This window comes from Piliocolobus tephrosceles, chromosome 2 (assembly GCF_002776525.5).
Source record: "Piliocolobus tephrosceles isolate RC106 chromosome 2, ASM277652v3, whole genome shotgun sequence".
In the NCBI taxonomy this organism is placed as follows: Eukaryota; Metazoa; Chordata; class Mammalia; order Primates; family Cercopithecidae; genus Piliocolobus; species Piliocolobus tephrosceles.
In genome coordinates, this window is record NC_045435.1 from 39,747,776 (window position 1) to 39,763,240 (window position 15,465).

General features: G+C 50.3%; 1 protein-coding gene across 3 annotated transcripts in view; it reads right to left on the reverse strand.

The window, feature by feature from the left end:
• Positions 1–15,465, reverse strand: part of MYLK (myosin light chain kinase) — a 222,234-nt gene that overhangs the window by 13,509 nt on the left and 193,260 nt on the right. For all 3 annotated transcript variants that reach the window (XM_031935156.1, XM_023214904.2, XM_023214905.2), the window contains 4 exons: positions 14,934–15,151; positions 12,742–12,865; positions 4,142–4,294; positions 1,483–1,606 (listed from right to left, as the gene is read on the reverse strand). In XM_031935156.1, coding sequence (XP_031791016.1) covers positions 1,483–1,606; positions 4,142–4,294; positions 12,742–12,865; positions 14,934–15,151 — 619 coding nt within the window. The remainder of the gene's footprint in view (positions 1–1,482; positions 1,607–4,141; positions 4,295–12,741; positions 12,866–14,933; positions 15,152–15,465) is intronic.

The following is a 15,465-nucleotide window of genomic DNA, read 5'->3' on the forward strand; positions in this document are numbered from 1 at the left end:
AAAGAAGAAAGAAAGAAAGAAAGAAAGAAAGAAAGAAAGAAAAAAGAAAGAAAGAAAGAAAAAGAAAGAAAGAAAGAAAAAGAAAAGAAAAGAAAGAAGGAAGGAAGGAAGGAAGGAAGGAAGGAAGGAAGGAAGGAAGGAAGGAAGGAAGGAAGGAAACCATGTCTTCTCCAGCAGCCTAAGAATTGTAATTCTAGGCCAGGAGCAATGGCTCACGCCTGTAATCCCAGCACTTTGGGAGGCCGAGGTGGGCGGATCACGAAGTCAGGAGATAGAGACCATTCTGGCTAACACGGTGAAACCCTGTCTCCGCTAAAAATACAAAAAATTAGCCGGGCGTGGTGCCGGGTGCCTGTAATCCCAGCTACTCAGGAGGTTGAGGCAGGAGAATGGCGTGATCCCAGGAGGCGGAGCTTGCAGGGAGCCGAATTCGCACCACTGCACTCCAGCCTGGGCGACAGAGTGACTCCATTTCGGGGAAAAAAAAAAAAAAAAAAAAGAATTGTAATTCTAATTGTGGTAATAAAACTGATAAAATAGATGATGATGGTGATAAACATCCTGTGGTTTTGGATAATAATTTTATCCACCCATGCCTTTTATCAGAGGCAGTCTTGGAGTTAAGACTATGTGTTTTGCAGTCAAGCTCTGGGTTTGAATCCTGACCCTTCTGCTTATTAGCTGTGTAACCCTGGATGGCTTTCCTAACCTTTTCTCTGCCTCAATTTTGTCTGCAAAGTGGAGATAATAACAGTACCTGCTTCCTAGGGTTAAAAGATTTAGTGCATAGATAGTGCTTTAAATGGTCCCTGACAGATGGCCTACCTTAGTACCTATTAGCAACTGGGATCATTTTTGGACACTTACCCTGTACCAGGCATTGTACTACTAAATGCCACATGACGATGATCTCGTGTAATTCTCATAATTATCACAACAAAGCTGTGAAGTTGGTACTATTATCCCCACTTTACACATGAGAAAACAAATCCACAGCAAGGTTACGTCATTTGCTAAGGACACATTATTATTAACATACAACCTTCCTAGATGGTGGGACCATGTCTCTCTCATGTGCCCTCCTCCTTCATCATAAAGAGATGTGAGACCATCATGCTACCATCCTATTCTCAGGGTTGACAAATGGACCTCAAAGTGATGTTGCTTATCCCAAGCCATGAAGACATGAAATGTCAGTGGCTTAACCTGAGTAAAGGTTAAAGGTCCTCTGGGACAAAGGTGAGCAGGAACAGAGAGACAGCTAAGCTAAGAATCCATCCCATCTCCTCGAGAAAGGGACTCTGCACTCAGGACTAAGCACACCACTGTACCCTTAATCAGCTGCCTAAACTGGTCCCAGACTGCTTCAGAAACGAATTTAAACTTTCTTGATGTGAGGCCAGGGCAAGCTGGGAAGGAAAGTGGCTTCAGCAACACAAATATGAGGGGTAATATCCCAGTCCAAAGTGACCCTCGCATTACCTGCCATTTCCTTCTTGCCATGTACTTCTTCATCCGGTCCTTGGAGAGTTTCTTGGCCTCCATGTTCTTGGTATCTTTCATTAGCCATGGATGCTGAAGGCACTGTGTGCAGTCCAGGCGGTTTCTGACAGAGGCAGAGATCAGGAGATTTTTGAGCAGAAGGAGACCTCAGGGACCACTGGTTAGATCAGAAATGGGAGGCCAGCTGTTCCCGGGCATGAGGGCAGAGGCCAGGGCCCCCTGCTCCCGGACCATCCACCGTGATCAGGATCACTGTGCCCTTCACCTTTCTCCTCACTTGGTCTGGGTCACACTAACCAGAACCAGCATGGGTCAGTGTTATGAAAGCCTAAGCACCAAGGAAGCGACTGGGCTCCATGGCCTGCTCTTGGGGTCAAGGAAGAGTAAGTGCTGCAGGGCAGACGTTTCTGGGATTGACTGGCACCTATTTCAGGGTGGTGTCATTCTGCTGGTCCTATGAGGGCTGGGGCCCACAGAGCCTAATCCTCCTGCCACCCTGTCTGGAGGAGGGGAGAGTTAAACCCTAGGATAAAACCTCCGGCAATCAATGAACTTTCATGTTTTATGTCTTATGGTGTGGTTGAGTATCAGGTTTTCCCTGTTACAACTCAAAGAAGTAGGTCCTGCATATAGCCTATGAATTATGACTTCTTTAGAACTGCACTGAAACTCACTTCATCTTTCTGACAGCTTTAGAAACACTTTAGATCTAGATTTTAGAGCCATTGCCTTAACTGTAACAGGACTAAGAAAGCCTAAAGAACCAAATGCTAACATATATAGAAAAATGACTGGAAAGAAGTATAGCAAAATGTAGTGATCTTCAGATAAAGGGATTATAGATGATTTAAATTTTATTATATTCTTCAAATCCTCTATAATTTACATGTATTACTTTCATAATAGAAAGCTTTTTTTTTTTTTTTTTTAAGTGCTGATAGGTGGTGATTTCTGGTTGAAGAGAGGTTGGCTATAAGAGTTTATGGGAATTTAGTGTCTTGATCTGTTTGAATAAGATCAGTTCTTTGTTTAATCCATTTTATGAGCACAGAGGGATCCAGTCCAGCCTGTTACTGACTTAATTCAAGGTCAGATGAGAAAATAAGATATATACACACAATACCTTGCTTACCAAATCTTCAGTAAATAAAGCTTGGATGACAAAAGCCATCATTGTACCAGAGTTACTGAGAGGTTTTCATCTCCTGAGGCACCTTGGGTGTGGGGGTCCCTCATACTGGAAGATAATTTAGACTTCCCACAGTGTCTTAGTTCTCCTTGGGTCATGCCCATTTCTGATACAGACTGTGACAGCAAAAGGCTAAAAAGACCTCATTGTCAAGGAGTATAGAATGTGGCCTCTGGGGGAGTTTGGCCCTGACTGGCTAAAAAGGACCGAGAGTGCGGTGCATCACAGGAAAGCCTGACAGAGCCATCTGAGACACTCCAGTATTGCTCCTTCAGCAGCTAACTGCACCCCCCTGCCCTGAACAGCCATTCTTCCTCGGGGAGCCATCGGCAGCCTTGCAAGGCTGCAAAGTCACCTGGGAGTGCAGAGCCTCCTGCCTGCCCTGGAGCCAGGCCCCTCCCCTTCTCTCTAACATGCCACCCATGTCAATACCACCCTTCTTGGCAAGGCTACAACTGCTCCCTGGGATTGCCAAGTATAGCTCTAAGCTCCTCGGCACCCCTACAGTCAGACTCTGCCTCATCTAGTCACCTATTTGCAGAGTGGGTGAGCTGCCCAAAAGGCCAGCTGTTCTCACCTGAGTCCTACCGCTCCCTTTCCCTGGGCAGCCTTCCCTACGCATGCAGAGCCCAGGACAGTTCCTTCCAGGAGATTCTGTCTAGGTACACCCACTGCCCACCTTCAGTCAACCTCCCACTCTGGTCTCCCCTACAACTCCAAGCTCTAATCTTCCATTGAAACCTGGAGGGCCTGAGTCCCTGACCTTTCCCCACAGCCCATGCACACTGGCCTCCCACTGTTCACTTCCCTATGTTCACAGCTGCAGCAGGCACAGGTGGGGAACCTCAACAGAGGCAGAGCTGGGAGAGGGCTAAGCCCAGTGGTCTGGGATCACAGCCTCCCTTTGGCCAGATGTTAGAAGGTACCTGCCTGTATTTAAGCATGCAGTTATTAAATAACTGAGATATAAAAAAACACTAAGCCAGAATAATAATAATCTGGGGATATGATTGGGACCCACAGAGAAGTTCTAAGATGCTGCCGTCCTCTGCTCTTGCTTATTGAGAGAGTCCTTCCCCTGCAGCCCCTGAAGAGGGCTGTGGCTGGCCACAACTGTACCCAGAAAATAAGAAGGGCAGTCATTATTCACACAGAACAGCTGCCCCTCGCTCTGCAACGTGGTCAAGTGTCGATTTTCAAGTCAGGTGTCTGAGTTTCTGAAGGTGAATTCCATGTCTAGCTCCGGGGGGCAGGGCCTAGGAAGTCGCCTCCCCGACCCACATGCACTCGGGTCTCTTATGATGCCCACCCTCCCTTCCTCAGGGAATGCTAGGAACGACTCAAGGCAGGGTGGCAAGGAGGGTGCCCCAACAGGCAAAGGAATCCCCCTTTGCTTCCCAACACAGGGCAGGGAGTGGAGAAGCAAAGACTGAAATCCCAACTCATTACTTCATATCTTTCTTCAGCAGATTGCTGATGAAATCCTTGGCATCGTCGGAGATCTCATCGAATGCCTCGTCGTCGAAATCCCAGGTGGCTGAGGTAACGTTGGCCAAGGTTTCGTTATCGTTGTCTCCCATGAAGGGGGAAAGGCCACTGACTCTGGAGAGACAAGAGCAGGAAAGCAGGTGTGGCTAGGAAAGGGCGTGCTAACTGAGGTCAAAGGTGAGGGTCGGCCAGCCTCCCCACCCCCAAACTCTTCTTGGCAAGAGCCAAGGCTCTGTGGGCCTTGCACCTGCCTTTCTTTCACTTGTGGAAAGAAAAGAGGGTGTGGTTCACAGCCCTGTCTTTTCTTGGTCACCTGCTTCTTGACACCACCTACCTGTGAAGCTGAGGTGCAGTGGGTTTGCTTTAGATGACGGGCTTCTGCAGGGTATACGGCAGGGCTGATAAGTCCCTCTGTCCTGGTCTTCTATTCTTCCCCAAAGCCCAGGTTAGAGCCTTCTCCAAGCCCCTTCCTCCTGTGCTCCTGCCCCCTTTCCGTGGACTGGGCACATGGTAGTGATCACCACTGCACCCTTCTGTCCCCTCCCTCCCACCTCTCTCCACACACCTTCAGCTCCAAGAAGAGGGCCCAGCACATAGGAGAGGCTCAGCAAGTGAAGTGTGTGCCCGATGGATAGATGGACTTTGAATCAGCAATGTAGGTTCAGGGAACCTGAGACATTCATGCCAAACTAGAAAACTTCCCTATGAGGTGCTGTGGCAGAGGACAGAGTGCAGCCTCTCTGCTTGCTGGATGACCTTGGACAATTCCCTGATCTGTGTCAGTTTTCTCCTCTAAAATGGAGAAGCTGCCATTTAACTATACGGTGGTCACTTCTTCATCCTCAGCAGCATCGTGATGGCAGCAGACACTTATTAAACTTTTTCTATGTGCCAGGCACTGGGTCGAGTGCCTAAAATAAGTGAACTCACTTAATCTTAACACTGCCCTATGATGCAGGTAATTCTTATAACTTTGTTTTACAGATGAGGGATTGAGGCACAGCCCAGGCTCAAGTAACCTGCCCAAAGATTCGCAGTCAGTGAGACTGGAACCCAGGTATCTGCCTCTAGAGCCTGTCCTCTTAAATGCTATACTATCCTAACATTTCTGTGAAGATGAAGTAAATTGCAGTGTTCAGCACTGGCGCCAGGCCTGGTCCAGGTCCACGGTAAGGAGACAGTCCATGCCCAGACTCCACTCCCTCACCAAGCTGTGAGTGCAGGAATGACTCTGTGACCAGCAGCTGAAGCCAAATAAACTTTATAAGGTAAGGAATTTCAAAATAAAATAGATCAGATTTGCGGCGTATTGACCTTACCTCTCTCACCTCTGTGCACTTCACCTTCATAGCAACAACCCACCCCACTGTTCACGCGGGCCTCGTGAGTCAGCCTTATGGGTGTTTGACCTGCACAGTTGCCCAGAGTCCCACCCTTAGACAGGCCCTGTGCTTGGTTTAATGCTCTGCTGCTGTCATCTCAAGATTCTCAATAAGGTTTGAACAAGTGGCCCCACCTTTTATGTTGCAAATTATGTAGCTGTTCCTGCCCTGACCTCAGCTGAGCCCCATGAGATGGGTCTGGGGGCCAGGCATGGTGGCTCACGCCTGTAATCCCAGCACTTTGGGAGGCCGAGATGGATGGATCACCTGAAGTCAGGAGTTCAAGGCTAGCCTGGCCAACACAGTGAAGCCCTGTCTCTACTAAAAATACAAAAATTAGCTGGGCGTGGTGGCGAGCACCTGTAATCCCAGCTACTCGGGAGGCTGAGGCAGGAGAATCGCTTGAACTCTGGAGGTGGAGGTTGCAGTGAGCCAAGATTGTGCCATTGCACTCCAGCCTGGGCAACAAGCAAAACTCAATCTCAAAAAAGAAAAAAAAAGAAAAAAAAAAGAGAGAGAGAGAGAGAGATGGGTCTGGGGCCCTCCTGCCATCAACCCATCAAGTTAGGGCTTTACCAATGTCTCTTCTCCCAAATGCTTATGAATCCATCATCATAAGCCAAGCACTGACAGCTTCAGGAGTAAGGCTTTGGTTGAGTTTGACAGAACAAAACCCACTTGAAATACTGGGAGAAAAAGCTTGCCATGGGAGGAAACCTCTAGTGAAAACTTTTGTAAAGAGAAGAAAGCTTTTACAATGTGAATTGTCTCATCCTAATCAATATATTTGTGTTTCTGAAAAATAAGTTTTTGTGGATGGGATATTTTTAAAGCAAGACCCTGATTTATGTTTTAAGAAGGCAAAGAGAATCATTCTCGGTCATGTCCCCATGAGGGAAGGGTGGGCATTTACCTGTCCCAGAGTCTGCACTGTTATCTGCTGCTCCTTTCCCCTCTCTGGGCCTCAGTTTCTCCTTTTATACATCAAGAGGACTAGGCTAGATTTCCTAGGGGCCTCCCAGCTCTCTCCGTCTCTGTGACCCTGACCCCCATGTGGCCCATGCAAGCCCCTTCAGGAAGCAGCCTGTCTCTTGCCTGTCAGCCACCTGCTGCTTCTTTACATTTTCCATTGGAAACAGAGAGCGGGGAAGTCCGGCAGTACTCCAAAAGATGGCAGGAAAAGCAAACAACCCTGCTGTGGAATGCAGAAAGTTCCCCTTCTGCAAACCTCCTTTCCTTATTAGGAACTGTAATCCTGCAAAGATAGGTCTTAATCTCTGCAACTCCGGGCACAGTCAGGGAGAGCCTCCTCGCCTCTGGCCTCTGGCGCTCCTCCTTCTTGGCAGCCTATTCATCTGAAATACTCTCCTCGTCCTGCCTGGCTCCTCGCCTGCCCAAGTTCCCCAGCATTCTCCCTATTAAAGAGCACGTGTCTAGAATAAAAAATGGAATACATACACAGCGTGTTGACAAAGAGGGTGTTCGAATTTTCAGTAATGCTGTTGCTAGGTGGTGGGGTTTTAGAGGATTTTTAAAAACCTTTTTGGGGAAGTTTTTCTTTATTGCTAAAATTTGCATAAGGATCATGTCTTTTAATGTTTTTTTTTTTTTTTTTTTTGAGATAGGGTCTTGCTCTGTTGCCCAGGTTGGAGTGCAGTAGTCATCTCAGCTCACTGCAACCTCTGCCTCCTGGGCTCATGTGATCCTTCCACCTCAGTCTCCCGAGTAGCTGGAACTGCAGGTGCGTGCCAACACACCTGGCTAATTTTTTGTATTTTGGTAGAGATGGGGTTTCACCATGTTGCCCAGGCTAGTCTCAAATTCCTGAGCTTAAGCAATCCTCCTACCTCCGCCTCCCAAAGTGCTGGAATTACAGGCATAAGCCACTGTGCCCAGCCTTGTCTTTATATTTAGAAAATAGTCATTATTATTATTATTATTTTTTTTGAGACAGGGTCTCGCTCTGTCACCCAGGCTGGAATACAGTGGCATGATCGTGGCTCACTGCAGGCTCAACCTCCCCAGGCTCAGGTGACCCTCCCACCTAAGCCGCCTGAGTAGCAGGGACCACAGGTGCACGCCACCATGCCCAGCTACCTTATGTATTTCCTGCAGAGATGGGGTTTTGCTCCAAGGTTCAGTGTGTGTTTCCCAGGCTGGTCTCAAACTCCTGGGCGCATGCCATCCACTCACCTTGGCCTCCCAAATTGCTGGGAGTACAGGCATGAACCACTGCGCCCAGCTAGAAAACAGTCATTATTTGTTAAAAAAAAAAATCAATCGGTCAATAAATAATGTTAGTATTAAAACACCTCTTTATCTCCCTGGTCTCCTCTAGTTTTTAACTAATCGATTGATCTGTTTTTCACAAAACTGTAATCAGTCTGGGCAAGTCCTTGGATGCTTTACTTTTTCTTCACTGGATGTATCAAGTACAGACAGACTCTACACATTGATTTTTAATGGTCAAATACTATCTTTGGTCATGAATGCAGGTCATTCTAATTTCTTAATTCTCAGCTCACTGCAAAAGAAATTCCCCCAGGGAATCTGATGTAGAGGCCTGTTTGGCTCTAGGGGCAGAAAGTTAGGAGAGCAGAGGGTGCAGAAATGCCTCTTGGACTACACTTTCTCTCTCTCTCTCTCTCTCTCTCTCTGTGTGTGTGTGTGTGTGTGTGTGTGTGTGTTTTAAGAAATGGGGGTCTTGCTGTATCAGCCAGGCTGGTCTTGAACTCCTGACCTCAAGTGATCCTCCCATGATAGCCTCCTGAGTAGCTGGGACCACAGGTGCACACTACTGCACCTGGCTTCTGTGTTGTGTTTCAAGCGGCAGACAGATGCCCCGACTGTATCAGTGGCCAGCTAAGGGGATCACACATCTGCTGATGGAACTACTGACTGCTAGGAAGGGGTTAGTCTTTTATCCATATTAGCCATCTGATACTCTGGTGGGAGAGCTGAGAGGGCTGAGCAGGTCCACAGGAAGAGCTGTGTATCATTCTGTGGACTGGCCGAGGAAGCAGCGACCTGGGGTTTAGTTCTGTTAGTAAAAGTTGAAGGTGGTGGCGGGGCTTGGGAAGGGAGTAGGGATCCTAGGGCTGGAATCAAAGCGCATTTCCAGGCTCAGCAGCAGAGAGGGCAGTGGCAGCCCCGGGTGGGGAAGGCAGAGGTTACTGGATCTGGCTGAGGAGCCCTGCAGCCAGACCCTGGTTTGAGGAGGCCCTGATGCCCTGGTACTGTGACCCCTCCTCAGCTGACTGGGCAGCTGTCACCAGAAGAGCTGACCTGCTTCCCTGCCACACACACCTCTCCTCCCTCTTGTCATCTCCCGACCACATACCAGGGTGGGGAGGGACAGCTGACAGCTGTCTGCACCATGGTGGGTGTCGGACAAACAAATAAGCATGAATGGGAAGGCTGTGCTGCTGGGCTCGGTCAGGAAGAGGCAGGAGGAGGAAGCAGAGCAGCCATTGCTGGTTCACTCTGGCTTGAGGGAGGCTGGAGAAGGCATTGTGAAGTAGGGTGAGGGAAGGGCACGGAAAAGAGCTGTTGTGGCCTCCCCACAGGCAGTAAGGAAGTACCAAGTCCAGGAAGTAGGGGAGGGAGACAGCAGTGGGAGGAGTGCTCTTAAACAGAGGCAGGCTTAGGATTTCTTCCATATGGAAGTGTGGCCTCCAGCTCTCTGGTACTCTCACTTCCTGCCAGAAACCACATGGCTATTGCTAACTTCAGAAGGTCGCGGCCAGGCGCGGTGGCTCAAGCCTGTAATCCCAGCACTTTGGGAGGCCGAGATGGGCGGATCACGAGGTCAGGAGGTCGAGACCATCCTGGCTAACACGGTGAAACCCCGTCTCTACTAAAAATACAAAAAACTAGCCGGGTTAGGTGGCGGGCGCCTGTAGTCCCAGCTACTCGGGAGGCTGAGGCAGGAGAATGGCGTAAACCCGGGAGGCGGAGCTTGCAGTGAGCTGAGATCCGGCCACTGCACTCCAGCCTCCGTCTCAAAAAAAAAAAAAAAAAAAAAAGAAGGTCTCTAAGTACTCACGCAACCTACTATCTCCCTTCAGGATCTGGGGTGAGAGTGTGGGGGCTCCACGACCCCATCTTCTCCTTCCCTATAGGGCCAGGAACTGCCCTGATGGCTGGGCTGGGTGTGAGAGAGTAAAGTCACATCATCCTATGGTGACACGGTCTGTTGCCTTCCCTTCCAACTCCCTGGCCTCTCCACCTCTCACTGGCCTCAGAAAGGAGAACAGGAGGGGCTCTCTGGTACAAAGGTGGAACTTGCCCAGACAGGGACTGCCCCACAGATGACTAGGCTCCACAGACAGGGACAGAGTAGGGCAGAAGATGCCATGAGGGCCACCAGAGAGCCTCTTTTGGGTGCTCCCAGCAGTGGTTCCAGAGTTCTGCATAGCAGGAGCTTAAAAGATGCCACCTCCTTGGCGCGAATGTTTTTTTCCAGCACGAGTCTCTGCTGAGAGCCCTGGCTTGGGAGGGGAACTCCCTGACTTCCATCCATGCTGAGAGAGTCAGCCTGGAAAAGCCCCAGAGGGCAGTGGCTCACAGTGGGGGTCCAGGAGCCAAGATGTGGCACAGGATTGATCCAGGCTGAGTCTGTGCCACCTGGCCTGGGTCCCTGCCACACACACCCCTCCTCCCTCCTGACACCCCCTGCCCAAGCACCTGCAGCATCAAAACTATCTTCTCCCCATTTCCAAAACTCTGCCCTAGTTCTTGGTGTTTGCTTTAAAAGTAATCTGGTAAACAAGGTAGCATAGTGCCCAAATTACGATGTTCCTCCACCTAAAAGAACTCTCATTTGACAATAAAGTGCCCTTATGACCCAGTTATTCTAGTTCTAGATTATACATCCAACAGAAATGTACAAATATGTTCACTGAAACACATGAACAGAATGCTTCCAATGGCCAAACTGGAACCCACTCAAAAGCCTATCAAAGCAGAACGGATAAATTCACTGGATTATATTCACACAATGGGATACTACGTAACACTGAGAATAAACAGTCTACAATGATGCATAGTACTATGAATGAATCTTACAAACGATGTCAAGCAAAAAAAGCCAGACACTTCTTTCTGTATTATTTCATTGACATTAGCCATGAGGGTAATGGTGACCTCTGGGGGTTGGTAACAGGGAGGGGCGCCAGAGGGCTGTGGGGGCCTGGCAGTGCTTGGTTTCTTGATCTGGGTAGAGGTTACACTGGTGAAAACTTAGTGAGCAGTCTAGTCACTGCTCTGTCACAGACCAATTGTCCTAGTTTGCCTGGGACTGTTCCCACGTTAGCATCAAAAGTCCTATATTCTGGCAAACTGAGACGGCTGCTCCCCGGCCCGACTGTGGGAAGTGGGCAGCCACATGGGCTTCCTTGGCCCGTCACCTCAACACCACATGAAGACTGAATCCCTGCCATGACCCACTCGTGGGTTTGTTCTGAGGATCAAACAAGGTCCTATGTGAAAATCTGTAGCTGAAGAAGATCCTGATGCCACAGCAGTGGGAAAACTCACTGAAGAATCAAGAGTAAGGCAAGTCTCCATGACGGCTGGAGGGGGACCCTGCGACCAAGCCAGACCACAGGGCAGCTGGGGCTGAACAGAGAGAGCTGACCAAGGACTGCTTCTCAAGGGTCTGGTGTTTTTCCGGGGGCCAGAGGTTAGCACTGCCCAGGCCTGGGGCCACCCTCAAAGGGGCAGGCTGGCCCCGCCCCCTACCCTGCTATTCCTTACTTATCTAGGGAGCCAGGAGTCAAGCTCAGTCCAGCTGCTGTCTTCACTTGTCAGCGCCCCTTCTCTAGGAGGGGGCGGAGCAGGGAGACAGGCAAGGCAATGCACACCTGGCCCGGGGTTTTCTGCTGATCTGGGGGAGGCTGTGGTGGTGCGGCTAATTCCAGGCAGGAAAGAGGATAACTGGGCTACAATGCCTGTGGCGCAGGTTCCACTGAGGGGACTGTCCTAACAGGCCACAGTGAGTAAAGCTCCTGAGCACGTGAAAAAGTCGCATTGCACAAAAGTCACCCCACTTCTGCTAAAGCTTTTGTAACATTGGCTTCTAAACCTGGCTGTGCATCAGAATCACCCAGAGCCTTTTCTCACATTGGGGTCTGAAGGCCCCAGCGGGCTAAGAAAGTATTCCTAGAGATCTTCCTCATTTTCTTTGAAAATGTTAGATTTTTCCTCTTGTTCTGACAGTAAAAACATTATCGAATGAAAGCATACACATCTGCATCTTTGGGGACACCATCCCATAACTGCATGTGGCCACACAGGTTCAGGGGCTGCCACAAGTTCTGAGGCTAATGACTGTCCGCACCCTGGGGCTTCCGGAACTAAAGCAGCCAGAGCCCCCCGAGAGAGTGTTCTCCAGCCTTGTTACTCAGAGCGCAGTCATTGAACCAGCACAGTTGCAGACCTAGAGCCTGTTAGAAATGTGGCATCTCAGGTCACCCAGACCTGAACAAAAACTCTGCAATGGAAGGAGCTGCCTAGGTGAGTCAGGCATGTTAATGTGTGTGAAGCACTGGCCTAGATGGCTGACCTCCCCTCTCCTACAGGATTGTTCATTGAAATGGCTTTGGATTTCCCACCTGATTTTTCAGTTCTCATTACTGTGTTACTGTCTTTTGTCTGTTCGTCCCATTGAAGGCTCGATCGTCAATAGTGTTTATTAATTCATCCATATACTGGACTCAGAGATGAGGCTGGTAGTTGGGGTCCCCGTGCCATAAGGATGGAGTGCTATGCCCTGAAGACAATGAGGATGCCCAGAGATACGCCCCTGGCCTCCTGCCCTCCTTCTTTGTGTACCTACACAAGTGAGGTTTTATTATTTGGTGCCAGCCACATTTCCCATCCTTCTGACCAAAGGCCATAGGCTGGCCAGCCTTGGGGACAGTGAGCTCCCAGAATGGGGATCTCGGCATGTGTAGTTACATGATGCTACAGAATATGCAGGCTACTGACTTCCTGGGAGCCCAGGAGCAGGGTGGGCTGCCAGGGATGGGAGGGGAGCCTGCCACCCTCCTGACTCTGGGGCGGGCCCCCCATCATGACAATGGCAGGGCAGCCTGGGGACCCTCCTGTGGAAACCTCAGCCCCCACCCACCGGTCCATCAAGTGGTCCACCGGTCCAACAAGTGCCCCAAGACTCACAGGATGTAGCAGATGACCCCGATGCTCCACATGTCTGTGGCATAGCCGATGGGCTCATAGTTGATCACTTCAGGAGCCACAAACTCCGGGGTGCCAAAGAGGACCTTCAGAGACCCCGCATTCTCTGAAACCAGGATGGAGAGGGATAAATTGCCAGCACATCACGGAGCCCGCTTGAGGCCAGCAGCTGCCTGAATCTGTGTGCCCAACCTGGGAGGGGCCAGGCACAGGCTTCGGCACAGAGAACAGGCACAGAGACATCTGACCTCCTTGTTAAACAGGTGCATCAACACACCAGTGAAACCAACAAACCGCACACTCACCTGAAATGTCCTGTTCGGGTTGGGCAGGGGGAGAAGAGGCCATTAAAGCACCCGCCCCTGAATGGTCTTTTTGTGAGTCTGTCTCTCTCATGAGTCAGTTCCCCTAGGCAGGGACTGTGACTTATGCTTAATAATAATCTCTAGCACTCACTATGTCCTACGTACCCCGCTGGCAGCTTTACAAGGGTTCTCACCAACCCTAAGGGGTAGGTATAATGTCCGTGCTGCTGAGGAAGTGAGTGAGGCCCAGGGAAGTGCAGTGATTTCCCCACCTGGTTAACAAGTGGTGGTCAGGACTCAAGCCCAGGTAGTCCGACTCCTGAGCCATGCTTACCACCGCTCCTCCCTCCTGCCTCTCCTACTCCTCACACAGCTTCATGGCTGTCCTCCGGGAGCTGCTGGGAGGGTAGCTGGGAGAGGTTTCAACCCCAGGGTGGTACCTCTTGGCCATAAAGGACCAGAGATGCCTGTTAATATGTGCAAAAGGCAGGTACCTATGGTCTCGCTTAACTTCGCAGAGCTCACAGCAAATGTTCTGAAACAAAGCATTTACCAGCCCTCAGATGTGAAAGCTCTGCTCCAATTCCTGCCTCTCAGCCCTTTCTGCTACATTTTAGCCTCTTCCCAGTTCTCTGGTCCTTGGTGAACATGGTGGTTCCCACAATATCCCTCACCAGTGGAATCTGGACCTTGTGTTCCCTGGGCTCTGACACTGCCGACTCCTGAGGACAGCGGCCTCTCTATTCGTTTAACTTATTGGTGGTCACTGTTCAAAGGCAGGCCCTGTACGCCAGTCACTGCCTCTATTCTGTCCCGTTAGCAGGAGTGAGCAGAGCAGGCACATGCACCCAGCGCCGAGGTGTGCTTCTCACCTGACAGCGCTGACCACCAGACCAGTCGTGGTCTATTGGAACCTCGCCCCCCACCTTGCCCCTTTCCTCTTTATGACCAGCACAGCCTCAGCCAGCACTGAGCGTCCTAGGAGATGTTTATTGGGTGGCATTCATTTGGCCCCTCCTTTCTACTCCCTGCAGGGTGGTGAAATAAAGCCAGCTCACCCCAGCCCTAGGGCTCCTTGCTAGCAGGGCAGTGGCTGAGAAGGGAGGATGAAGCTGTTTCCTCAATCACTGGGACATCAAAGGGCTGCAGAGGCAGGCTGTATGCAGGCGGAATGTGAGCCAGGCAGGCACCTACCAAAATGCTTTCAGGGCTGGCCTTGAGACCCTGACCACCTCCCCCGTGACCTCTCTCCTGGCTAGCCTAAGAGTCAGAGGTGCTGCAGAGCATTCTCAGCAAGGTCTGGGGTCCTTGTTCCAACCCCAGCACATCCCCTGGCTCACAGTGGGACCTCCTGGGCAAAGCTATTGTGAACCCTTGTTTCCCAGTCTACAAGATGGGGCTCATAAAATCTACCCTGCCCATGGTGAGAATCACAGGGATTATTTTTCATGTGAAAGTGCTCTAGAAACTGCACAGTATGATGCAGATGTACAGAGCCACCACCACCAAAATGACTTTTGCTGCTAATGGCACCAGAGTGAAAAAAAAAGGGGATAATCATCATCATATGTACACTAACACCTAAGCAGACTTACTATGTGCAAGGCACTCTTCCCATCCCTTTACCTATATTAACACATTTGATACTTCTAACAAATCTGTGAGTTAGGTCCTACTATGATCCCACTTTTCTGATGGGGAATTTGAGGCTTACTGTCACCCCCAGTATGTGGTAGGGGCAGGATTCGAACCTGAGAAGTCTTCATGGTCTCGGATTTAACCCCAATATTGTACATTTCCTCTCACACTTAGTGTGAGAGGAAACGGCCACTGCAATACACGCTGGTGTCCGTGGGAAATGAGCCTTACCCAGCCTCCTGGCCAGACCAAAGTCGATGAGCTTGATCCTGGTGCCCGTCTTGTTGACACACATGATGTTCTCTGGCTTGAGATCCAGGTGCACAATGCCCTGCTTGTGGATGTACTCCACCCCCTCCGAGATCTGCCGCATGTACTTGATGCACTCGCGCTCCGTCAGCTCGAAGTCCTCGTCAATGATGCGCTCAAACAGCTCACCTCCTGACACGCTGCGGGAACACGTGCATGGGGCGGTCAGGCCACAAGCTCATGGAGGCCAGGCTGGCAGGGAGTCTGGTCAGGGTAGGCTGGGGGTAGGAGAAACTGGCAGGAAAGCCCAGGCAATGGGGGTGATGGGCACTTCCTGAATCCCCCACCCTTCCAACATGGAAGAAGGGTCAGGGCCTCCTGGTTTCCCATCAGGGAACCCTGCCCTGCACCCTCTAAGCTACTGGAGACTCAGGGAAGCATCTACGCTAGGCAGTTTCGAGTTGGGTGTGAACAGAGAGATCCAGACAGGATCTTCTTAACAAAAAGAGTGACC